We start from the raw sequence: 26,979 nt of genomic DNA, 5'->3' as shown, positions 1-26,979 counted from the left end.
TCCTGTTACGACCCTTACCAGGACCACATCATAGCCTGTTTTAAGTAAAGGGGTTTTGACTTCAGAGAAAGAGTAGGATGGAACTGTATTCTGAGAGAAAAGGACCCTACTAGCAAATTACCTGCTATGCTAAGAGACAAATAAAAATCTATGAACTGTGTGAGGAGTTACCTGAGACTGACATTAAATAAATTATAATAATAAATAATAATAATAAAAAAACAGCTACTACTGTACTGTAATTTTTAACAATTTCCCTTGTCTTCTCCACTAGAGCGATGTAATTAAAATAATCTTATAGAGACATATAGATGAAAAAGGCAAGATATACTTCCTGGAGCAAAGGCACACTGAGGAGAAATCAAGTAATAAATAGAGACATCATTATTTTCAAGGCAAGATTTTAACAAATTGGGCTATATGTTTCCTGGACTAAGAATTCTTTTCCTCTGCTCACATTTCCAAGTAAAGACTGCAAGGAGATAGATCATTTTGTCCATGTACAGTTTCTGCCGAATATATAAAAATCTACTGAAGATTAACCCTCAGTTCACAGCACACTACTCTCATTTGAGGCTGTAAAGATCAATGGTAGTATTGAACCTGATGGAGCTGACCTGAAGTCCTGAAATTTAGCATGGGAAGGGCTGTAAAAGTAGAGAACACTTGGGGTAACCATGAAAAAGGCCCAAGCTAGCAGCAAACAAACCTGTGGGTGAACAGATTTTTGAGTCTCTAAAACTTGCATTTTCTTTTAAATGAAGTTTAGCATCTGTCACAAGATCAGATAAAGACTGGATACTTTAAACATGCGGATGTTTGGCTCATCAGTTCTAGAGTATAAAAACCGCTGATCAACAACTGTATTTATGGAACAGAAACTACTGTTGTCCCTGTAAGTTATGAAACAAGACTATTTATATAACATAAAAAACCACAGTGACGAAAAAAAGATTCTTAATATGACTAAATCAATCATTGAGTTGCATCTCTTGTACATCCTTGTGAAACACATAGCTCCTGGAGATAGCAATCACAGGTGAGAGGAAAAACAACTACAGCAATAACAGTTATATTAGTACTGCCAAGGTATGAATGAAATAAAACCAGCACCCCCATTCTGCATCATCCTTACTCGTGTAACAACATGCTTTCAAAATGAATTTGAAGCTTACCATCAACAATGCCCTCCTGAAGAGATCCGTATCGGCTGTGTCTGTGAGTAGGTGAATACTGACAACGTCTGCCCCGCTGCGGTCAGCCCCTATAGACACACGGGTTGCATCTCCTCCAAAGCTAGCAATGTTCTGCTGCACCCACTTCAGAGCTGCCAACTGATCCAAAAGGCCAGCATTTCCACTCGCCTCAGAAGAGCCTGTTGTGGGAAATAAATAAACATGAGAAGAAATTAACCTAAAAACATTTGAATTTTTGGTTAAATGTTACATTTTTAACAGCTCTTGCAGCCAGACCTTGATACCAGAGTGTAAGAGGCAGAAGTAGTCTCTTCTGTAGTTTAAGTCTGTAGTGGTCTCTTTCAAGGTCACAGATTTATTTATTTTTTTAACAAACAAAAAAAAAATCAAAACAAAACAAAAAAAAGCCCTCCATGCTAGCATACAATGCTCTGGGCCTTGTTCAGTTAAGATACAAATCAGGTATAGATCTGGTGAAAGCAAGAGATGATAGAAGCCAGAACTGCAAACCTAAAATCTGAACTCATCTACCAAACCAAGGGTAGTTACCATGCATCCTTATTCGTTAAGCCCCCGAAATAATCATCTCTCCAATCTGTAAGCTTCATTTAGATGCCTCACGGAGGAGACATGAATCCAGGCTCAGGCTTAAAATGAATTAAAACCAAACAAAAATCAGTGTTTGCTAAACTCATTTGACTATTTCTCTGAAATACATCTTATTGCATCTTTCCTATATCTCTTTTGCACCTAGCCTGTCTGACCAATCATTTATGTCACATCATCTTTGATTTCTTTAACCATACTTACAAGTAATATTTCTAATTTATAATATCTCAGTATGTATACTTTGAGATTGACCTGTGTCCAACTGATAGAGGTATGAACTATAAGTAATCATATTTTTGTTCCCATGAAAATAAAAATAATTGTGTATTTTCAATATTTAGCCATCACCACTGAAAAGACTACTTTCTTTTCAAGACCACCCAGTGGTAACCTGATATTTCAATTAATAGAAAACTAATGTTGAACACATCTAGTTATGCAACCTCCCTAGTCCAGCTGAAGTTTATATCAATAAAAGCAGAAATAAATAATCCCTACACGGTCTCTAAGAAAGGAAGACAAAATGATTATTCATTCACTATCTACTTCTTTTTAATACACAATGAACCATTCCTTCTTAATGATTCAAAATTATCCACATCTGAAACTAGAAAAAATCCAAGAGAAGAAAGAAAACTCAGGAATAGAAGCATAACTCAAACTATTTGTTTATTCCATTGCCAAGATCAAATAGCACACTTTTAAGGAGTAAACTCAAACTAGGGAAGGAAAAGTACAGATAGTGGAATGAAAAGCTGACCTTTGGTGGACAGTTAACCCTTTCTTAGGTTAAGAATGATTGAAAGCATACATCCTGTAGAAGATATCTGCACGACTACTGTAATGAATTACTGAGAAATCACAGACTAATTTAGAATAGAATACAGAGGAGACCAGATGATTGACATCCTTGCAGATCTTAAAGACACTCATATCGCAATAGCCATCGCTATAATTGTCTTTTCAGTAGGACAGACAAGAAGTGAATAAATGGCCCTGGGAACTACAACCTTCTGCCTATAGCCGTAGTTTCAACTGATCAGGCCAAGCCACAGCTATGAAACAATGGAGGAAATACTTTCCTCGCCTTAGTGCTTAGGGGTTTTTTGAGTTTGTTCTGCCCACAGTGATCAGTTCCCACAGATCTCAGTCCAGCAATGAAGCCACTCTGTGCTGTTAAAAAAAAAAAGAAACATCATTTCAAGGGCTTGCTGCAGGCCTCACAAGAACTCCCCAGAGGAAGTGAAATCCATGTAAATGTTTTAGCCATATTTTGCCTCGCTACCAGTATGCTAAACAGCAAGACTAAGGAGGGAAATATAAATAGTTCCTTCTGGTTCTGGAGAAAAAACACAGGTCATGAAATTACCATGCTGGGGAACTGATGCATGCACTGGCATTCACAGTAGTTAGAGCAAAAGAAATGTGTCTTTTTACATCTCAAGTGAATCTTTTTCGCTCCTTGAGCGATAGCCTTGGATATAAATCTCTTTTTGCAGGAAAATATCACATTCCTGGGACCAGAGGAGAATGAAAAGAAACTGGCATTCAGAAGGAAGCAGACAATGTCAAACACATGCATTTCTGTTATTACTGAACTGGAGAAAAACAATAGCGCTAAATTGAAGCAAGAAGATCCTGTTTTATATGACATCACGGACTCTTTTACAAGAAGTAGGCCTAAACACATGACCACTTTCTCTATACCCTTGCCATCCAAATCACTGGCAACTCACCTTAGCTTTTCTGGATGCAAAGCTAGAGGTAAAAACACTAGTAAGATTGTGACTAGTAGAATAGTAGAATTATTTGCAGCATTAATGGGTGACAGCAAATTAAATTAAACTCTCAGTATATTTAGAAGAATGAGTGAGTTTTAAGTCCCTGCAAAAACCCTGCCCATATGAGACCAAAACCACTACAGAAATAAAAAAAAAAAAAAAAAGGCAAACAATTCAGCAGTTTGGTTGGTTGGACAATGAAATCTATATTGCTTAGAGGACCATAACTTTTGTTTGTAATTTCAGGACTTTCTGACAGCCCTGTTCCTAATGTCCCCATAATCTTAAGGGTGAACTCCTTCCTCCTTGAAAATGACAGCAGAACCTCCAAAGGGCCAGGATTTGCCCAAGACTTTCAGCAAAAATGAAAACATCCTTGGAATATCATTAAGGGTTTGGTTTAAATCTTGAGATTTGACCCAGCTTGATAAACTTCATTGAAAATCCCCAGTGGGTACTAGTCACGTCCAGAGAAGAACTCAGTGATACTCTGTCAGCCTGCAGTGGAGCAAAGAATAAAAATTGCAGTGGGAGCACTGCTTGCTGGAATGGGTATGACTGAAAATCCACGTTGACTGTGAGCCTGGTACAGATATACCTACCTTGTCTAACCCCACATGGACTAAAGGGGACATGGGTAGGCTGGAGTGTGGCACTGAAAGAATGTTTAGGGCTTCCCACAAATGTGGTGCTTAGCCTGTTCCTTGCAAACGTTGTCTTGCTTGCTCCACTTCCCTCGGGACCAACAGGATTTTCCTAAATGCACACCAAGGATTTCCCATAGGGGAAGAGGACAAAAGACTGCACTTGTTCTTGGCCCCAGCTCAACAGTTCAAAGAAGGAGAAGGTTCCTGAATCCTCCTACCCTACACACTGTCCAAAGCTGCTGTAACAAGCCACCTCTATCTGACGGTTTGCAGCAATGTACATTCAGTACAACAAATGCTCACGCACTGACTTTTTGGGACATGAATGAAGATTCCCATGAAAAGGAGGTTAGAAAATTCCTCCTGCTCCCTACACTATGGACTTCAGTATAAATGCTGCTATGAAATATTCAGCCCAGCTAGCATTTTCCACTTAGGAAGAAAGCTAGGTGAGATTCACAAGGTTGAAGGAGGTTAGTGAGTAACGCGTGGGCAGTGCTGCGCAATGGAAGCTTGCAAAACATGCATCCACACTTCATTTGGCTCTAGCCAGAATGTAGCCACAGTATCACTTTCATAAGCATCCGCTTTGCAGTGGTGAAAACTGTGATTCTTTCCCCAGATACACCTATTACCAGCTTCATATCTAAATGACTAAGGAGTTTGTAGTTCCAGCTACAACGAAGAACAGGCTTCACTGGGAGTGAGCTTTGAACAAATCTGGACATCACAGAAGGGAAACAATGGCAAATAGTTGCAGCAGTAACCCCATACAAGGCAGAATTCACCCAATGTCACCAACAATGAATATTCAAAAGAATTATGCAGCAAGGTATGCTGATCTGGTATTTGCAAGCATGGAGAAAATAAACTGCTACAGGTTATAAAGCTACTAAAGAGTCCACTGGAGAGAACAAGAATTGCCCACCAGACAGAGGAAGTCAAACTCTCTTGCAATTGTTGTGTTTTCCCACTATGGTTCTCTACCTTATATTCCCCCTCCCCAGCCAAAGTTGGAAAATGGTAGAAAGAAAAGCATTCCCTACTTGCTTAAACAAGTATATCTAATAAAAGACACACACACACAAAAAAAGGACCAGATATCACCACCAAAAAGGTTTAGGGAAATGTGAATATGCATTTTCATGTGTATGTACCTCTTTGCACAACACAAAATCCTCTGTACAATGGGAATTTGTATTATTATTTTTTTAATAGCAATTGGTTTTGGTTTTAGCAGGTAATAGGACAGCAAAATTGTCCTTTACACTGGATTATAGGAAAAGGGATGGAAACATAGAAACTATGGATTTGCAGTCACATCTGGGATGGTAAAAGGGTCTAACAGAATTCACATACAGCAAATCCTCCAGGGGAGATATCAGGGTGAATTCCTAAATATGAGTATGATGTACCTGGAGCACTGCACTCAGCTCTGGGGCCCCCAGCACAAGAAGGAGATGGATGTATTAGAATGAGTCCAGAGGAGGGGCCATGAAGCACCTCAGGAGGCTGGAGCACCTCTCCTATGAAAACAGGCTGAGGGAGTTGAGGTTGTTCAGCCTGGAGAAGAGAAGGCTCCAGGCAGACCTTACAGCGGCCTTCCAGTACCTAAAGGGGGCCTATAGGAAAGCCGGGGAGGGACTCTTTGTCAGGGGGTTCAGTGATAGGACAAGGGGGAATGGCTTTAATCTAAAAGAGGGAAAATTTAGATTAGATATAAGGAATAAATTATTTACTCTGAGGGTAGTGAGGCCCTGGCACAGGTTGCCCAGAGAAGCTGTGGGTGCCCCATCCCTGGAGGCGTTAAAGGCCAGGCTGGATGAGGCTTTGGGCAACCTGGTCTGGTGGGAGGTGTCCCTGCCCAGGGCAGAGGGGTTGGAATTGGTTGGGCTTTAAGGTCCCTTCCAGCCCGAACCATTCTGTGATTCTGTGATAAAGTATTAGCATAATGTTGTGAATGGAAAAGCTGAAAGTCAGAAACCTTGAAAACCACATCCACAGTAACACGCCACTGAAATTAGAGGGAAATGTAATACCTAACCTATTTCTGTGTGTCTCCACAATACCTGGTATCCACAGCTTCATTTGCAAACAGAAGTCTAGCTCGTGCTTTGATATAGATGTTTATTCTTGTCTGTTTGCCCCTTTGTCTCCATCCTCGCTTATTTCTCTTCTGATCAAGTCCCCATAAACTTTTGGCCATTGCCCCCCCCCACAATACAGTCAAAGACACATGTTTCTGAAAAGTCCTAAGTAACTTTTTTTTTTCTTTTTTTTCTTTTTTTTTTTTTAACAGAAGCATCACAGAATGTAATTTAGTCCACAGTTGTGCTTAATATAGAAATCCATGACTTACCCGTACTGAGGAAGCCAAAGACACCAACCCTGTAGCTTGCCGTCACAACAATGATGTTACTGATCGCAGCAAGGTATGAGCCATCTATGGTTGTCTTTCCTGCTTCAATGTTGCCACTCCCTCCGTTGTGGAAGAACAACAGCACTGACATGTTTTTGACCTGTAGTGATAAACAATCAGGCTGGTAACTCCTTTTGTAGGTGACTGATGAGAACACAATCTTCCCCTTAAAATTATCTTAGCTATTCATAACTCTTTAACAATGAGCGCAATGAGAGGATATTTGGCCATCTATCTGTAACTCTAGGACTTAATCGTCCACAATGAACTACACACCATTTAAGAGCATCCTGAATGCTATGCCCAGTATAAAGAAGACCTAATGGCACAACTGGGTTGTCCCAACAAACTGCTCCACCAGGTTAGCTCAAGGCAAACCATCCCTTATTTGGCCACTGAACACTTGGTAGGCTTGTCTTTGATGTAACATGTCTACTTTAAAGAAACACTCATGATAAGTTCAGACAACTGGGAAACTGGAGAACGAAAAGACCTGTTGGGTAGATCCTCTGTGTGCAGGACCAACTCAATACCTGTGCAGGGCTGATTCCTCCTCTCCAGTCTTCAGCACTCAAACATTCAGCCTAGCCTCAAAAATATCACTTGACAAGACCCTAGTCTTGTCCCTTCATGGTTCCCCATGGAGACTTTCCCCTCCTAGATATATGGATGGATCCTGCAGGGAGGACTTCGTGCCTGCATTGGAGAGATCCACCTCTCGTGAAGCACAGAGGGGTTTCTGCACTGAGACAACCCAGCGGGGCTGCCAGCATGGGAAGGAGCTATAATGGGCTGCTGCTCCTTGCAGAGTTAGCCAATTTCCCTCAGAAACGGAGGATTTTTCCCAAAGCACCACCACATCTGTGTGCATCTTCTCAACACATACAGCTGGGCTGCCGCTGCACGACCAGCACAACAGCAGAGCCGCCCAGAAGGCCCCACCAGATTACAGGTCCACCAAGATGACACTTAGAAGAAATACCAGTGAAACATCCTAAATTTTACATCCAGCACTTTCAACCCCTGAAGGAGGCTCCTCTGCTCAGCAGCACCATCACACACACGTACACACATCCCACTTCCTGCTTTGGCAGCTGGTGGTGTTTTTCAAAGAAGGGCTGGTGGCCCCTGCAGCAGCAGCAAAGTACATCTGAGGTTTGTTTTTCCCTGCAGCTAGAAGGCACTGAGCTCTGTTGCTGTCCTTTTCTGGATGGAACTTAGCTAAATACAGCAATCCTGTCTGCTCTGGCAAAGGAGGTTTCCAGCAAAAACGCGACTGGTTGTACAGGAAGAGGAGCAGCAGAGAAGAGATGGTTGCAGCCTCCTGCAAAAGTACATGAGACAAGCTGTCCTCAGCTGCCCTTAATTTGTCACAATTCTGTGTGCTGAAATGGCATCCCTACCTCCCCTCACTTGTATATCTGGATAATTATTTTAGAGGCGTCTTATGAACACCATAATGTTACAAAGAATCCCCCAGAAATTGCAAGCGCTGAAACGTGCTGTTCTCAGGAACTTCTGATTCTGAAGAGAAGTTGCCTAATTCACTGCACCTTGCCACTGGTTCCCATTTCTGCACAGCACACAGCATGGACAGAAAGTAAGGATGAATGAAAGGGGGAAGCAAAGATGAAAGAACTTGTTTTCACATGGAAATTCATTCTAAAATGCAATCACATCGAGCCACATCAGCAGAGAGTGTGGTAAAACGTGATGTCAAGCCTGTTCTGTCCCCTCAGCTCACCACAGTTAAGCTTGAGTTTGGAAATAGGCATTTCCTGCATGTCCTCATCCTGCATAACACCCTGACCTCCAGCTGCCCTGTAAGGCATATATTACAGTATGCTGGGCAACTTTACTCAGTGCTGTACTGAAGAAAAGATAAGAAAGCTGAAAACAAGAGAAAAAAGAGGGCAAAACAAAGCCTGCTGTAACGTGCATGGAGCAATTTAGGGGAAGATGCAGTACAAGGGCTGTACCCTGTGCTTGGAAGTAGCATCCCCATTTTTAGTTTGCATGGAGCAATGACAGACCCCTCTCCTACATAAAGGTAAATTTTCATGAAAAATAATTTGAGCTTTAATCCCAAGGGACTGCAGTGCCAGATCTCATGAATTTGGGCATTTTGGATGAAGGCTTCTTAACATGACTGCCTTCCCATTTCGTTAGCCATTTTAACAGCATAACACAAGTATTTTTATGCTGTAATTGAACTGTGTCTCAGACAATGAGATATTTCATATCTCTGTATATATTTGGTAGCCTATATATAGATATACACACACACACACACATTTACTATACATTAGCTGCTGGATAATTTATTTTGAATGCAAGTAGATTTCCTCCAGGTTCTCAACCAAAATTCAAGCAAGCACTCCAATTAAATCTATGAGGTGGATAAGCTATCAAGGCAGAAGAAACCCATGGCCTTAACTAGAGCCTGCTGACTTCTGCTGCAGCTTCTTCACCCACCATCACTTGGTTACTAACTCAGATGGAGCACCACTAGTGGCAGTGCAAGGCTCCACTGTGACCCATTAGCAGCTGGGCTGAGCAGGGCCACCACGTTCCTCACAGACAGGCCACAGTTGCCACGTGGCTACTGCTCAGCACAGCGTTTTGCTTGGTACTTGGAGATGAAATGCAGACAGATGCACTTTGAGGCGTAAAATCTGTGCAAAGACTTCCAGCTGGGACACGGTCAGATGCCTCCTGCTCGCTTAGCTAGCAGGGGATTTCTTCTGGGGAAACCGGCAGCCCTGCTGCAGTCCCGTGCCTGCAAGGGCTTAGGCTACACGTGCTACCCCTCAATGGGGAGAGAGGCTGCAAGTCAGCTCTAAATCTTTAGGCTAAGGCTTTATGACATTCAGAACCATCTTCTCTGTCCTTCTGTAGAACATTTAATGAGTGATAATTAATGCAGGGATCGATATGAACCAGGCAACCTGCAGTGCTTTTAACAGTCTACAATATCGCTCTGTAAGGAATTGAGTGCACAAGAGAAGATGCAGTAAGGATGGGCATATCATATGAGGTGGACAGGAGAAGGGGAGAGGTTATGGTTTCTCTTCTTATTTAGTGAAGAGTTTCAAGCCTTAATCTTGCATTTGAAGCCTTTGCACACCAAGCTGAAATGCAGCTTTGCTCTAATAGTATGACGGGTGGTAATGGTTATAGGCGGAAAAAAGTACCTCAGGAGTGCCAGTTTTATTTGGAAGGTTGTGTGGTACACGTAGCTATGGAAGCAAAATGAGGTGATGTTATTCGTCTTCTCCAGGGCTTGACACTTAAAGAGTCCTTTGGTGGCAGGGAGTAGTGCCCAGACTGAGCTCTTGCTCGGGCTCAAAATGCTACTGAACGACCTCCGCATTTGCTGCTCTCCAGGAGATTTTATATTTGATATTTACTAGTAGTTTAACTTTCCATGAGCTGAAAGTATAAAATTATAGCTCTCCATATGCGAGTTAAAAATGGAGCTCGCCACAAAAAGAAACAGGAAAATGCCATGCCTTTTGCTCCCAGCTACTTCTGCAAAAACAGAGGTTTTTGGTTCTCTCTTAGGCTAGACTTACACATGTGAAACAGTGACTTGACCAGACCTGCTTCTACCTCACAACTGTACAAAAGAGAGGAGGGATTAAGTCCACATTACTGCTAACGAGAACAGAAATGCCTACTTATTCTATCAGATGGTAGAAAATACAGTGCTTTCAAATAAGCTAAGTGGAGATGGCAAACTGCCTGGGACAGTGACCCGATGTTTTCAATAAGCAGTGACTGCACTCGACACAAAATGACAGTCTGGGGCTGCAGGGAGAAAATAGTTGGTCTTGTTAGTGATTAAATGGGTCTGCATGGGACTGTGCGCTCTGTTGTCAGCTCAGTAGCTAGACCAGTTCTTTCCAGACACATAGTATGACAGACACACACATTTCTGTCACCTTCCAAAAATGACTGCTACTATAGAAATAAAAACTCCATTCCTGTACTCTGGGCCCACTCTTCAATGGGATTCACATGTTATTCAGTGTCCTTCTTCCCAGCCCTCAGGGATTTGGCCAATCATCTAAGTCTGGCTCTAACTTGAAATTTTATTTCATATCTGTTTAGAATGAGAAATTCAAGAGTTTTCACATGACGATTTCTCATATTGCATCATTAACCCAGTCGTCTTTGAAAGCTCTGTTTTTATGCTACGTGGGCAGGACACAAATTTAGCATTGCTTGCTACCCTCATTCCTCACCAGAGCCCCCATGGATGCAAATAGGGAATGGTAAAGATGAGGAGAAAAACCACCTTGTGCTGCCACTCAACTGGTGTTAAGCGTTGGTGTGACGTGTTATTGTCCATGGGACAAACAGCATCATTTCAGGGACATTTCTGTCCCTTCTTTCTCCTCCTTTGCTGTCACTTTCCTCTTGTGTTTTGTTTCCTTTTTGTCTCTCATTTCTAACCTTTTAATTTTCTACCCTCCTCATTACCCAACACAGCTAAGTGAAAGCCCATAGGGAATAAGTTTGCACCAGTAAAAACATCAGAGTGTTTAATTTAACTTTGCAGTGCTTTGTGAACATCCCATGAAAAACATTCATTCGTGCCAATTAAAAGTGCTCTGAAAAGAGACAATGCTTAGCTACAAAAAAAAATTCAACTCATCTTCTACTTACCGTGGTGACAGGAACAAAGACATTAAGATATAAGCAGTCTTCACTGACAGAGTATGACGACGCCTCTCCATCCCCTGGCTGCCAGCAAGTTGACCTGCAGACACAGATTGAGAAAATTGCAACAAAAAGTCTTGTACTATTTCTCCACTACTGCTATTTCATTATATTTTGATGGGTCGTTTAAATTTACAAAAAGTCTTTAACTTTGTAGATCTAAATCACATTTAAAATTATGCCCCCTTAGACCTCAGAAAGAAATAGGCAGGTTGGTATACAGATGTACAAATGCAAATCAATCAACATCAAACAAGACATCGTATTTTTATGACCGTAATCCTTCCCTAGGAATCCAGAACCATTTTTAAAAAATTAGGACTTGACAATAAGCCATCAGAAAACCCACTTTTAATAGCCCATGCTTTAAACTGCAGAAAATTGCCCCCAGAAAGAGAAGTTCTGCTGAGGTAGACTGCACGCCTATGTAATCCACTCTTTTGCTCAAATGCCTTTTTTTTTTTTTTTCCTAATGGTCTGTAGCCTACATATGTGAAAATATGGTAAGATTAAAATTTTAAATCATTTTTAAAAATCTGTTTGTCCAGCAATGTTAAAATAGCCTTTCAACAGGAATTCAGCCAGCTGGCCACATGCAGAAAATCATTTTCCAGCCACCATCCATATGATATTCATATGCTGAAGATCGCTCCACAGCACGAAGCAAGTGGATGACTTTTGCAGTCTAAATGCAAGCTATTTTGAAGCCAGTTCCATCTCCTACACAGACGTATTTATATCATATAATGAATCATGTAAAAGTGTCATAAATTATTAGGGAAGGAGCCAACAAGAGGCTACGGAAAAGACAGTAGTATCTCACAGAATTATTTCTAATCGTTATTTTTGATTCCCTTGTAAAATGTCATACTGAAGGTGAAATTTAATAGAAAATTACAAGGAAAAGGACAAGCTTTAGTTTAATTCTACAAAGTCTTCAATAAGGGAGATTCTCAGGAAGGTGATGTCACTCAACAACTCTCACACTGCCATAGAGAAGCACATATCTCTAACCAAAACTGCTCAAGTCATTTTAGGCAGACAAAATACAAATCCCCAGGTAGGACCCCAGCCAGGATGACCAGTCTTGTGCTATTAATTGCACAGTGTTCCACAGTGCAGCAGAACTCACCACCTGTGCTTTTTTGGCATCTCATCAGGAGTCCCAGCACTTCCAGCTCCCAGGACCAATTCATGCCAGGACTGACTCCGAGGAAAGGCTGCCACCTGCTGAGCAGGTCCACAGCTTTTCCAACAGCTGCACATTTTTATTTTTTATTTTTTGGAAGTCTTTGATCAGGTCCAGGTTGGTAAACAAATATTTTCTTTTGTCAGTAATGGCAATATTCTAACGTGAATTTCTTGTATAAAAATATTGTGCAACACTGATATACTCAGAAATAAATTTCTCAACACTTTTTATACACATGGATGCTGAAGTACCTCTAATTCTCCAAGCTAAGCTCAAATATATATATTTTTACATCTTAAATAAATAATACAAGATAATGGCCAAGTGTTCCACTGGCCTAAGGAAGCACTGAGAATTTAACGGATAGAAGCAGACTAACCGAGGTCCCTAAACTGCTCCTCACTGCAACACCAGGCATCGTCTTCAAAGAGAGACCACGTAGGCAGATGAGTCTTACCAAAGTCCTGGCAGACACCACAGTGTGTCTGCATACACAAAGAGCTGATGGTGCATGTGTTAACATAACCGTGCAGCTGAAGAAACAAAAGGCCATGGTCTCACCAGATCCCTCCAACGTACACAAGGCTGTGTGCCTACTGTGGTTATGCTGTTAACACCCCCACAACTCAGGTGCAACCTGAAGGATGACACCACCAAAGGGCAAATGCTCTTTCAGCTCCCCACGATAAGGTTGTAGCTCTTTTCACTCAGTCACAGGATTTACTAGAAACTTCTGGTAACAAGTCCTGAGCAGTGGAGGGACCAAACAGCTTCCATGTCTCTTAAATCTGTAGCCTCATCAGGGTGTGTTTCCACCAAAGCAGGTGGTAGTTTATGTCAGGTCTGCAGAGTGCCATCCTCCAAGCTCCCTTGCAAAATCTCTCTCTTTCTTAAGCAAGTAAGCTTTTGGCCAGATCTACTAGCTCAAGTAGCTTGTCACTGACTACATAAGCACGCCTCTTGGTACAGGGATTTGAGCAGGACTGCATGGCCAGCTGTGGCTAGACGGATAACAGAATCTCAGTAGACCTCAGGTTAGTGTTGTCTGTCTTGGAAGCACTCAGGTCACTAAAGCTCAGCTCTCAGCCCTAACTTCTGGAATCCCCTCTAAAAAAATGTTCACCGAATCCTTCCATCTGCTTCTCTCCTTTTCACTGTTTTGCACCTTCAGTCTCCTGTGTCTTTTTTTTTTTTTTTAATTATTTTTTTTCCCTTGCAGCTCTTCACTCTTCATGCCTACTAGGGAACAGTCAGCTTTTTAACCGATAGGAATGTGATGAGCTATCAGCTCTCTTGTATCAACTTCCTGTGTACGTGTACAGCATAGCTTGCTCAGGAGTGTTTCGTATGCTCTGTATTTTGCTTTCTATTAGATGCACCATGAGAAAGACCCTTGTTCCTAGCTATTGCTGCATTTCTGTTTGCTTTTTTTTTTTTATTATTTTCTCTTTGTTTTTAATCCACAGTCCTGACACATTCCACAGTGGATATATTTTTAGTAGTGTCACTCAAACCATGTTTTCTTTCATCAAGAAATACGCAGTCACAATTTGTCATTTTGGTTTACCAAAGTAGCAATGTTCAGACCCATATCATAAGACTAAATGAAACACAAACATGCACACAAATGACATTTTCAAAGAGTGCCTCCAACCTAAACTCTGTAAAGCAAGTGAGCAGTGGTGTCTGTATAGCCCTGAAAGGCAGGGCTAACCACCGGGAAACATGAGACACAGGGACTTTGGAGAAATTTAGCCCTTCCACTAACATGGTTCCTATGTCTTGTTTCCTCTTAATGCATTACATAAAATGTTCAGAGCTTCAGTACTTCCAGCAGTTTTTAGACAGAAAAGTTTATTTGAGTCCTGACCTAGCTAGAACAAAGCTGAAAATATCTTCATTAGACCCACAGCTTCTGGTTAAACCAGCATTAAAGTGCCCATTTGATTCAATACTCTACAAATTTATAGCTTAGCAGGACCAAAATATACTTCTTTGAATATAATACGTACTCAGAATTAAATTGAATTGACACTATACAGTATGTATGGAGTTATGCAAAGATTCAAGTGAATGTACTAAAAGTTGTCTTTTTTCTTGAGTTGTTTGCATGTGTTACCATATAGATAGAGAAATTATTCTTTTTGCTAAATGTAGTCCCAAAGTTATATTTATCTGTATGCTACAGGTTCTTTTTGCAGGAAAGAACATGAATAACTTGGTCATGACTCCAGCTCCTTTCCTACACCTGGGTGAAACAAGTGCTTCTGCAGATGCTCACAGGACTTCCTTACCGAGCCACAGTAGCGTTCCAGGTTTCCACCCAAGCAAACGGCTCTGGAGGATTGAAGCGCCTCTCTGCAAGGGGAGGTGCAGCATAGGGAATCCCAAGGAACTGGCTGATATTTCTCCACTCTGAGCCGATGCGCGCCACCTGGGATTTGCCGATCAAGTCTCCATGTGATGGAATGTACACGGATGGGGTTAAATCTGATTCAGAGATGGGCGGGAATAAATCTGTTGGGGGGTGGGGAGCATCAAAGGAAAAAATCATTCGCTTATTTAAGTTAGCACTGTTTCAGAAATGAAAATGAACAGGTTTAAATTCAGGCAAATGGAATTGAGTGTCTAATTCACTTCGGTAAATGGAGCACAGATAAATTTATGTTGTTCTCTCCCTGTAAAATACTTCATACTGTGCTAGATGCTAGCTACTGGATACAGACATGCAACTAATATGCTTTCCAAACACTTTCTCAAACATTTCTTCCAGGTAAGATATCACATTAGTATATATACCTAAGAGCTTTTACAAAAAAAAAAAAAAAAAAAAAAAGGAGATTTTCAGATTCTTCCTCACTCCTAACTCTAAAAAGCAAGACACTAAACCTCTAAATATTTATTTCAGGTCAGAGAGAAGAAAGATTATTATTCGTTTGGGCTGTCACCAGGACAGATTTGCATTTCAGTCTCCTTATTTCTTAATTGCAGAAAACTAAGAAATATTCCTCAGTTTCATCTATTTTTTTTTAATATATGGATTATATCAACCATTATCCATATATACAAAAAATAAAAAGAAACTTTTCCTTAATGCCTTTTCTTAAAACAAAGCTAAGTGATACCTGGTATTATTCCACTCTCAAAACAATTATTTGATAGGCAGGAACCAAATTTTAAAGCACACGACTAAAGACAAAACTGTTCATAAATACACCCAAGCTAGCTTTTGCAACTCAGTCTGTGATTCTGTTTCATTTGATAATGATAAATCCCTTTTTCTCTCACTGAGTTTGAACCTAGAATCTTCTCATTGATTGTCAGTTCTTCACAGAAACCTTGGTGAGCAGAAAGAAAATATTTCTCCCGTTTCCCCTTACTGTTACCTGGTTTCTCATAAAAGAAATAATCAGTGTTATACCAGAAGAAAGCATTTAAAAATATCAGGGAAAAAACAAAACAAACAAACAACAACAACAAAAAAAAACCACAGAACTTAGAGCTCCAAATAGGTACATAGCTAGACAACAAAACATTTAGCTGTCCAGACAACTTCTATTTTTCTCTGAAACTATTTTCAGTTATGTAAAAATATTAGTTGAACTTGAGTTTTTTGGGGGCGTTATTGTTGTTATTGTTTTCCTCCAGAAATGGTCCTTAAGACTTTCAATTAACAGTGGGTTTTCAACATTCTTTGTGTTATTCACAGATTTTTAAAAGGAAGAACATAAAGAAACAGCGACTGCAGATGACAAGGAAGGAGCTTGACTTCCATTAATTTTTTTTTGGTTGGATGGCTGGTTTTACGATTCTCCACTTTCCAAAACCTCTTGTATAGACTAAACTATTTTATGCCTCAGCGAGTAACATTTTTTTTAATAAAATCTATTTGGGGACATTTTTCCGACCTGTTTGGCTATAATTCCACTAAAACAGCAATGGACACCTGTCCAGGAGACTTCCATAATTCTTTATGTTTACTGAGTATTTCCTTACACTCTCATTCACAAGAATTGTGCTCAGGCCACCACCATTGAGTTCCTTCCATAACCTTAACCTGATCTTACCTTGTCTCCTGTAGATGTATGTAGCTGGCTCTTTGAGTAAAACCTGACAGCTGTGCCCTTGCAGGCCATGTAAGCATATCTGCGTATCAGGGTAAAAAAGGCATCTTATTGCTGAAGGCTTGATTTCCAGTGTAACAACTGTACACGTCTGGTTCTTTGAACATGCTGTGAGGTGAAACATGAAGAGACAGAGCAAATAAAATGTGTTCTCAAAGTGTTTTGTATGACATGTATGAGATGCTTAAAAGAAAGGTTTCACAACAGGTCAAGCAACAAGGATATGACTTAATTCTAAAGTATAGCAATGGGAGATAAAATGTCCCCATAATTCCCAAACGTTTTCCAAAATAGCCAGGGGTTATATTGGCTTTAAAATTGAGCATTGCTGCAAGAGAACTGCTTTCATGGGTTTTAAGGGAAGAAAAAAATCTTCTAATAAAGTACTGAGAATCTCAACCGAATTCTTACTGTCTCCAGGGAGCCCCCAGTGAAGGTTTCAGGATAAGAAAAATGACCCTCTTGCTCAACCTACCTTGTACTTTGTTACTGGAAAAAGAAAAGCAAAAGTTACACTGCTCACCCTTATAAGATGAGGACCATTTACTGCAGAATGTGATATTATGAGGATGATCTTCAAAGAACTATCTTCTGTACTACATGGGAGCAATAACTTGACTTTTTCTTGTTTCTGTCCTTCTGCAGCATTTGAGGATTTGACATTTATAAACAACTAAAGCACTCTGCTCTCTAGCCAAACTCCTGATTAAAGAAACTCCCTTTGTTGTTACTACAGTCCAACCCCTGCTTCATCCCAGCTCTCAGTTAACCTGCCCTCACACACTATAGCTACAAGTTACTTTATATAATGGTAGATGGTTCTACCATCTGCCTCACTCCTGTGTCCAGTTACACAATAGTATCCCTTAACTATTCTTTAAAAAATAATGGCATCATCCCTTAAATCATTTGCTATTGTATTCTCCAAATTGCCCAGTGCCTGAAGAAGAGCTCTCTGTGCCAAAGAGGTGTCAAAATCATCCTACCACTGTATGGCATTTTATGTTTATTGTAACTTTCATTAGATAAACTGTTTAAGTTCCTACTCTAAAATTCAAAACCACTTTGACGGTCTTTAAAATAAGTAAAACGAGTATTTCTATGTTGGTAGGGGGTTGAGGGGAAAGAGGGGTAAGGGAGGAAATATTCTTAGTGTTCCATTCTCATTACCCAACATGCTCTGTAAAGCTATGGTGATCCGTTTCTTACCAGCTAGACAAAAGTCTTTGGCAGTGGCAAAGTCATTGGATATATCCCTGCTTACTTGCACAACTTCAAAGTTGGAGACAGATGAATCCATGAGAACAGAGGTTGCATTTAAGGATTGCCATATATCCAAATACTCTGTAAAATTAATTGTATAAAGAATAATAACTAGAAAATAAATAAAATAAAATAAAATAAAATAGAATAAAAAATAAATAACAGAGGAAAATAATATAGAAGTAAAAGCACTGGGAAGTTCTCCAGTGAGAGATTTTCACCTTTCATTGCACCAACTGGGAATAAAATAAATATAAAATTAAATGGCTTCTGATTGACTAGATGGTCCTGTCAAATTTGCAGAAGTAATGTACAGTTAGGTTTACAAAGGTATTCAGTTACTAAGGAGGTAAACTGGGAGGAGTTCTGTCCAGGACTTATGCATGCAATTCCCAGTGATTTACATAAAAGGTATCTGATCAAAACTTACAGGTATAATTATATTAAAGGGCACAGGTCCTAATGCTGCCACACAAGTACCAGAGCAGGCACAGCACCTAACTCCTTTGAAAGCAAGTGGACACTCTGCATGTGACGGGGCACTGCCAGAACCCCAAGCAGACATCCAAATCTATATCTAAAACAGGAGCTTGTGTCCTAAGGTAGTCTCAGTCCTGATCACCTACAAGGTAAGTGTCTACATCTTAGTTAATTACACAAGACTCCTTTTATTGTGAGGAGGAACAGGTAGTTTTAGGATACAATATCTCCATACTGGTTTAGATGTCCATGATGTCTGTAGAGGGAACCTCACTTTAATAGCTGAACAGAGATGTCTGTGTTGCCTGTATACATCTACATTCAAACAACAAGTCCTGACCTTACAGACTAAGTGAAAATAAGACAAGAGTTTTTACAAATGTTATAGTTCATTTTTCTTCCTTTACAAATGATCAGCAAAACTCCCAGAGAAGGACATGCAATTTTCACAGATTTACAGGGGTTTCTTTTTAAAGCCACAAGGATTATTTTGATCATTTTAGTTTGATTTCCTAGACGGTTAAATTAAATTCTATGAACTGTTCTAATGTCACATAACAGCTACATAATTAAAATTTCATTCCATTTCATGTAGATACGTTTATATACACATGTATATATATACACAGACATGCATATTCACAAACACACATGTACATATACATATATATGAACATATAGATTGACACTAATATTCTTCAAATTCATCATATTCTGACTCACAATGGATTTCAAAAAAAAAAAGACAAACTTTTTCTCATACAAAAACATAAAATTATCTGCAGGCTGTCAATTTTGTACACACAAGTCAAAAAAGAATAAAAGAAAGCTCAGAAAAGAAAGTGTCTTTACTTATTTTAGTTCCTCTCATTTCAACATATTTTAAAAGCCAAAGGGCCCTAAAGTGTCCTGCTGAGTCCTAAACAGGAGGTTGGCATTACCCTCTGTGTAATTGTAGGGTGAGGACAGAGCTTAGTCAGCTGCTACCTTGCTATTCTTGGTGAGCAGACCTTGTCCTGTTGCTTCAGTTCATTTACCACACAGATCCAAAAGTTAAAATGGTTCATTTCATTAAAGATTTCTTTTAGTCCTTTGAGAAATGGGTACCTTGCAAAGTTTCCTTCCTCTCCTCACAGAGACAGCTGTCACCATACCACTCAACACTAAATCTGAAGCTGGGATCTGAGATTAGAATGGAATGGAATAGTTCAGGTGGAAGGGACCTTCAGAGATCACCAAGTCCAACTGTCTGACCACTTCAGGGCTAATGAAAAGTTAAAGCTTATTAACAAAGTCATTGTCCAAATGCCTCTTGAACACTGGCAGGCATGGGGCATCAACCACCTCACTAGGAAGCCTGTGACAGAGCCTGACCACTCTCATGGTAATGATTATTTTCCTGATAACCTGAACCTCCCCTGGCTCAGCTTGGCTGTTCCACATATCCTGTTATCAGCTACCAGGGAGCACCTCCCTCTGCACTTCCTTCCTCAGGAGTTGTGGGGAGCACAGAGGTCACCTCTCAGCCTCCTTTTCTCCTGACTAGACAACCCAAATGTCCTTGGCCTCTCCTCACAGGGCATCTTCCAGCCCTCTTACCAGCTTTTTTTTTTGCCCTCTGGATGTTTTCAAGGACCTTACTACCCTCTTTATTGTGGAGCCCAGAACTGCACACAATATTTGAGGTGAAGTTGAGCCAATGCTAAATATAGCAGGAGAATTGCTTCTTTTGACTAGCTGGCTATGCTGTGCTTCATGCATCCTAAGATGTGGCTTGCCCTCTTACTCACACCATCAGGGCTGTGGCATGGACTCCCTGCAACTTGGAAATCCTGGTGTTGACATACTTTTCCAGCTGATGAGAACCAAGACCAAGAACAGACCCCAGAGAAGCCGGGTTGTATCGTTTCTTGAGCAAATAGACAGAGAATAACAAGGAGTAAATTAGATTTAGAAAATATTTTGTTCCAAATAATTCGTGAAAACACAGGGGAACTGCCACAAACTAGGGCTCTACACTGATGCTATAACTCTTTGCCTTTGCAAGAAAAATCCTTCCCAAGGTAGTGTAAGCCTGAAGTAGTAAGGAGGCAATGACCCTGCAGTCGGAGCTTGACTGGTGCAACAGACCTACTGCATTTAATTATTTTATTCCTCTATGATAAGTGAATAGTCCATGCTCAAGAACAGAGCGGTTTTAATCATGTGGAAATTACTACATTCCATATTGTCAGTGGTTTCCCTGTTTTAAAACACGTTGAGTGACTCATTTTCTGAAAAAAAAATGAACATGATTATCAATACAACTAATTATGTTTTTACATAAGAGCAATGTTGCAATCTTGCATGTTGTACAGTACTGATAATCAAGGTCCTACTGCTGGAACAAGTAAACTCTCTAGGTTAAGACAGAAGGCTTCAAATTACTGATTATTGGTTCCTTGGAAAAAAAAAAAAAAAAAAGATTTTTTTCTCGATTCCTTTGAAAATCAGCAAGCCTGGGTGCATCAGTGGTTTTGGAAGATATTTCAACAGACTAACTCTGATCCCATAGCTTCCCTGACTCACCAAATGACCTTAGATAATGTTATGTAATCTTAGTATGCCTCAATTTGCCCATATGTCAAACATTCAGAAGCATTCTTTCTAAGCTAAATTTATATTTCCTACTTCTGTGTTAAAATATTTTTATTTTATCCCTTTATGTGGGATAGAGCCAAATTAATAACATTTATTTTAAACGTACACAAAGACACAATGACGACTTTCCAGCCCATGCTAGACACAGATCAGTGATTGTTCATGATGTGAACATCAATAGATCATTCATTCATACCTAAAATATAATTTCCTTTGCTTATTCTTTGCCCTGAATCTCACAGGAGCGACCCTTGCAACCTCCTACTACCCATGCGAGCTTTCTGTTCATTTGCACTCTTGCTCCTGGAGGGAGCACTCAATCTCAGACCAGATTCATACTGACACGATGACTTCTAGTGTTGCCCCTTTCCAATCTTCTGCCCCACTGACCCCAGATGCAGATAAATGCAGAAAGACTAATGCTTGTTTTGATGATAGAGCAGGGCTCTTTGATCCAGAGCCATCCATGGCACCACCGGGGGCAGATATTTGTTGCAAGAAGACATTTTACCCATCGGTTGTTTCCTTCCTCCCTTTCCCCCATCTAGCAGCAGATACAGCAATGCCCACAGGCCATGCACACCCACTTCATTATGTGGACAAAACAGAGCTTTTCACACAGCTGAGCTAAACTTGCCTCATCTAGAAGCTGCTTTCACAAGGCATACAGCTTCAGTCTGGCACTGCCGTACTCAAAATGCATAATGCACCTGATGGGCTGGAACACATTTCTGGTTTATATATAGGTTCAGCTCTGCCCTTCCAAACCACATTTTGGCAATTGCTTTGATTGGGTAATTGCAGTACTCTGAATCCAGCCAGCCCTGTAACTTTTATTGCAAAATTATAAATGTCCCATAAAGAGAACTTATCTCTTCCAGATGTTCTTGTTTGGATAGGCAAGGTTTAAGACTGGATTTGCAAAAGGACTCACACTGGTCTTACTCTCTTCCTACTCAAGTCAGAGGATCACAAGACTGAAATAGATTTCCTGGGGGCACAGAGTCCAGCCTCCCACTGTCACAAGCAATTACATTGCAAAATCCCCTTCATAAAGTCAGAAAAACTTTCATCACTGACTGAAGTGAAGGCAAAGAAGGGTCAGTTCTCAGTTTGCTGGAAAATCTGACATTTCATACAAGGAAACAGAGATACAGAAGTGCAATAATGTAAGTTAAATTTAGAAGAAAATTCATGAACGTGAGGAGATACATAAGTCAGACTAGGTTAACATGAAGTTAAGGAGGTACATAAATCAGATCTTTGGGTCTACTATGCCTGATTTATTTTTGAAGATAAATTCTGAACTTAATCCTGAAGTTTGTGAGCCATATTTAATAGCTCGGACTTAAGTCAAAAACATGCTCACAGACTGAACTCAGTGTTTTATATCCTTAGAATTCAGAGACTTTATTTCCCAATGAAGGCTGCTACCCTGTCTGTTTAGCAACAATCTCTAGAAACCATGCATTGCCAACTCAGAGTGGACCTGCAGACAATATAATTTTAACATATAGTCGCTTCCCATTTTTGTCAGTCCACTGAGATTTGAATAATTCAAAAGGAGTCATTTTCTTAAAACTACCGCATAATAACTATAATCACACCTCAGACAAACATGTTCTGAACTAACAAATGAGTTATTTATGGCCTTTAGAGGCAAGCAATTACGCTATGCTGATGTGAAATGCAAACTTTCTCCCTCCTTCGGTACTGCCAATTATAGCAAATGGTATAGAACAGTAATATAATAATATAACTGTACCAGATATTTATCTAGGTTTAAAATAAACTGTTTAAAAAGGTTAAAATCCTCTTAGTTATGAACAATAAAATCAAATTTAAGACCAAAGACAGAATAATTCTACACCAGAGTTCCAATATGCTGTACACAGGCACAACAGATCAGTTTCTAGGAATGGATGAAAAAGGCTGTCTGTGTTTCAACACCAAAGACACAATATTGTGGGGAAAACAGAAAAACAAATAAAGCTATTAATCGTCATCAATTTCAATACTTATTAGAAAAAAAAAAAAAGAAAAAAAAAAAAGAGAGATTTCTTAGAGTCTCCTAGGCAAGACACAAGTTTCTGGGCAAGGTAGTCCAGTACAAGGATCTCCACCTTAACTGCAAGTAGCTTTCAGATGTTAACCCAAAGAATAATATCCATCTTTGAAGCTTTCAGACTGCTCCAGAGGTCTGCTTCTCTAGGCAGCAGTTGGTCACAAGTCTACTTGTGGTCTCAAGAAAGCAACAGGGAAAACAAAAGAATGGAAATCTGTTGTCCTAACCCCTCCAAGCTTTCCACTGTCCTCCATCACCTCACTGAGATTGGTATGGAGCTTCAGCGAGAGTCCAGCTCAGCTGACCGCATGCTACAGCACCTGTACTACTGTGAGCATCCCTGTTGAGACTGGAAATACCGTATGTGCTGAGATACCCTGATGGGAAATTTATTGTCATGTGGGAAAATCCTGTAGCCACTGTTCAGTCCTGCATCAAGGGAATTATGATAACCATCGAGGGATCACAGAAGGAAGAAACAGAAAGGACCTAACAGATCATGACATCCATATGCCTTGGTGGTTTCTCAACGAATTACTTAATTTGGGTGGAGTGGAAACTGAGCCCATATGATCCCTCCACATGTTTCGGTATACATTCTCCGGTCACGTGCAGAGATCAACGGTCATAATCTAGTAGCAGATGCCAGATCTAAGAAAAGTAGCCCTATCCTATTTAAAACTGAAGAATCTGAAGACACAGTCATTAAAGTTTAGATAAAATCTGATAATAAAGTACAAAAGCAGAAATTATACAACAATCCCATTCCTCCCTTCTGCATACTCATGAATATTTGCAGACTTTTCATTTTAAGTACAAGTAATTTTCTAAAAATCCAGGTAAGAAGGTTCACAGACCCTTTTACTTCTTTCAGTCTTAGTTATAAAGACATAAAAAATTTCTTCAGCTCAAACACCTCTGCCGAAATTGTTTGAACAACAGTACTATACGACTGTAGGATACCAAGTAATATAGGATTTATCTAAAAAAATAATAGTTCTTATCTTTCTGTATTTTCAACTGACTGCAGAAAGTTCCATCTCACATCTAATTATGAGACCTGGCTATTTTGTCATTTACTATAACATTTCTCCATATTCACAGAACTCAGCAGATTTCTTACATACTAGCATCAGTAAACCAAGACTGCAGCATGACTATCTGAGCATTTTCAGCACGGGCAATCTTAAAATAACAGCTGCCCTCCGATCTTTAAAGGTCACAGATCATACCTGAAACTAGCCACAGATGGTTCCATACTCACTGTCATCACAGCACATTAGCTTCTTTAGGGGAAAAAATGTTCCAAATGTAACAAGTAGGACTTTCCCAGCATGCTCAATATATGTATTTTTCAAGCACTATTTCTCAGCTAACAGAAACTGTGCAGTAATCACCACACAAGAGCCAGAGCATGCTCTGCTCCATATGATACAGAAATCAAAGTATACAAAACAAAAATTTATTATTTAGTTAAATATAACACGTTCTGTTAGATATACTACAGATTAATGATGAATGTGACTTGGAGAGTTCATTCTGATATCAGAAACAGTATTGCAAGAAGACAGGCAAAGGATGAGGAAGCAATAATGAAAAAATCAGGCAAAAGGCACAAACCAAACCTCAGTGTACACCTCGCCTGCCTCCTGACAGATAGCACTGACTTGCAGGCATGACTTTTGGGCCATAAACATTTCTTCTAAGGAGTGTTCTCTAGCCTGGCTATTCAAGGGAAAAGATGGAGAATTTTGACTTTTTTTTTTTTGTTTGTTTGTTTTAAATCTAAGAATGACACTTCAACATCTCCAGGGCAAGGAGATTCTACTCGCTCTCCAGAGATGCTCAAATTTGAAGTGACATCCTTCCATAAGGGTAGAAATGGAGAAACTGATATTCAACAATGTTGCCTCTGATGGGATATCCAGAATTCCTCAAAATACCTTCTTACAGATACATAAGCTAGCAAACCACCAAAGTAAAGACAGAAAAGGAGCCAATAGTCCTACTAATTTGAGCTAGAAAAGCTGAGGCATGTGTGAATGTGAGAGAGACCTTTTTTCAGGATGAGTGTTAAAACAGCTTTTCTGTACAATTACTAAGTGAAGGTCCTAGCCAGTTTTCAGATAGATCTAAAAGACAACTTGATGAAGACAGCTTGATCCAAGATGCAAGTCTGCCCATTTCTCCAGCCTGTTGAGGTCCCTCTGAATGGTAGCACACCCATCTGGTCTGAAAGCCATGCTTCCCAGCCTTTTATCATCTGAAAACTCATTGCAAGTTGACTCTAACCCATTGTCCAGGTCATTACTGAAGATATTAAACAATATTAGCCCCAGGCTTTATTAGCCAGAGGTATAAAAGTGACTGCCCTTCAGCTGAATTTTGTGCCACCGATCACAACCTTGTACCCGGCAGTTCATCCAGTATTTAGTCCGCCTCATTGTCCACTTATCTAGTCCCTACTTCACCCATTTTTCCAGGAGAATGTTATGTGAGATTGCATTGACAGCCTTGCTGAAGTCAAGATCAAGAGCATCCACTGCTCTCCCTTCATCCACTTAGACACTCACCTGATCATAGAAGATGATCTGGTTGGTCAGGCATGATCTACCTCTCATAAAACCACACTGACTACTCCCAAACACCTTCTTATTTTTCACTTATCTGGAAATAGTTTCCAGGATCTGTTGCCCTATCACTTTCCCAGGGACTGAGGTGAGGCTAACTGGCCTATAGTTCACTGGGTACTCCTTGCCCTTCTTGAAGACAGGAGTTTGCTTTTCTCCTGGCCTTAGGAACCTCTCCCCAACACCAGGATTTTTCAAAGAGAGTGGCCTCCCAATTACATCAACCAGCTCCATCAGCACACTTGGATTCATCCCATTAGGCCCAAGGGGCTTGTATGTCCAGCTTGTTCCCTAACCTGATCTTACCCCCCTAACGGTAACTCCTCCTTTCTTCAATCTTTGCCCCTGGTCTCAGCCTGGGATTGCTGAAGCTTTGACTTACCAGGAAAGACTGATGTTAAGAAGAAACTAAGTACTTCACCCTTTTCCATATTCCTTGCCTTCAGATCCCATTCAACATCAGACCTGCATTTTTCCTACTCTTTACACTGCCCATAATACTTGCAGAATCCCTTCTTGATAAGGCTGTTCCCATTGTTCTATGCTCCTACATGCCTTTAACCCTCTATCAAGAAGAAAGACAAATAAAACAAGTGAAGCATGTACTTCCCATGAGACTGAAAATAAGCCTGCTAATTTGGGTTTCTTCATAACATGTCAGACACTGAAAACACGGCAGATTTGGAATGGAGGAGTGCTCTGTACCCCGACTCCAAATGTGCAGAAGCAAAGTGCTGGAAACTCTGTCCTGAGCACTGCAAGTTGGATACCAAGAAAGTGAGGTAGCCAAACGCATTAACTGTCCTTCAAAATATAGGCTTTACCTGGGTTTCAGTAAACTTGGACTCTACATCGAATATAACATTAACTTAGATATTTCACAGAACCTTCTGGCAAAGTATTCAAATTTAAGTATCTTTCTGATCTTTCGATGGAAAGTTTTCTCTCTATATATATGCTTTAATGCACACACAAATCATACACACAAGAATGTCATTGGACAATGATATTTTCTCACACTCATCATCTGGCTACCACACTCACAGGGACAGTAACAGGGACAGCCACCTGCCTCTTTATGAAAAGCTCTATCCACTTGGGATAGACTTTTGCAGACCACAGACTTCACAAGTTGCTTTGTATTTGGAAAGATGACCTGGAAATGGGTGTAGGAAAACGGTTTTTACTAAGGGTAAGATGAATACCTA

General features: G+C 40.2%; 1 protein-coding gene across 1 annotated transcript in view; it reads right to left on the bottom strand.

Moving 5' to 3' along the window:
• The window catches only part of TG (thyroglobulin), a 155,389-nt gene that overhangs the window by 61,903 nt on the left and 66,507 nt on the right, over positions 1-26,979 (bottom strand). Inside the window, exons 36-41 of the mRNA XM_035561698.2 lie at positions 17,903-18,037; positions 16,637-16,801; positions 14,864-15,086; positions 11,324-11,417; positions 6,593-6,752; positions 1,176-1,375 (exon numbers count right to left, since the gene is read on the bottom strand). Coding sequence (XP_035417591.1) covers positions 1,176-1,375; positions 6,593-6,752; positions 11,324-11,417; positions 14,864-15,086; positions 16,637-16,801; positions 17,903-18,037 — 977 coding nt within the window. The remainder of the gene's footprint in view (positions 1-1,175; positions 1,376-6,592; positions 6,753-11,323; positions 11,418-14,863; positions 15,087-16,636; positions 16,802-17,902; positions 18,038-26,979) is intronic.

This window comes from Cygnus atratus, chromosome 2 (genome assembly GCF_013377495.2).
Source record: "Cygnus atratus isolate AKBS03 ecotype Queensland, Australia chromosome 2, CAtr_DNAZoo_HiC_assembly, whole genome shotgun sequence".
Classification (NCBI taxonomy): Eukaryota; Metazoa; Chordata; class Aves; order Anseriformes; family Anatidae; genus Cygnus; species Cygnus atratus.
Note: the sequence above shows the minus strand (reverse complement) of the source record. Positions and strands in the feature narration are given on the sequence as shown.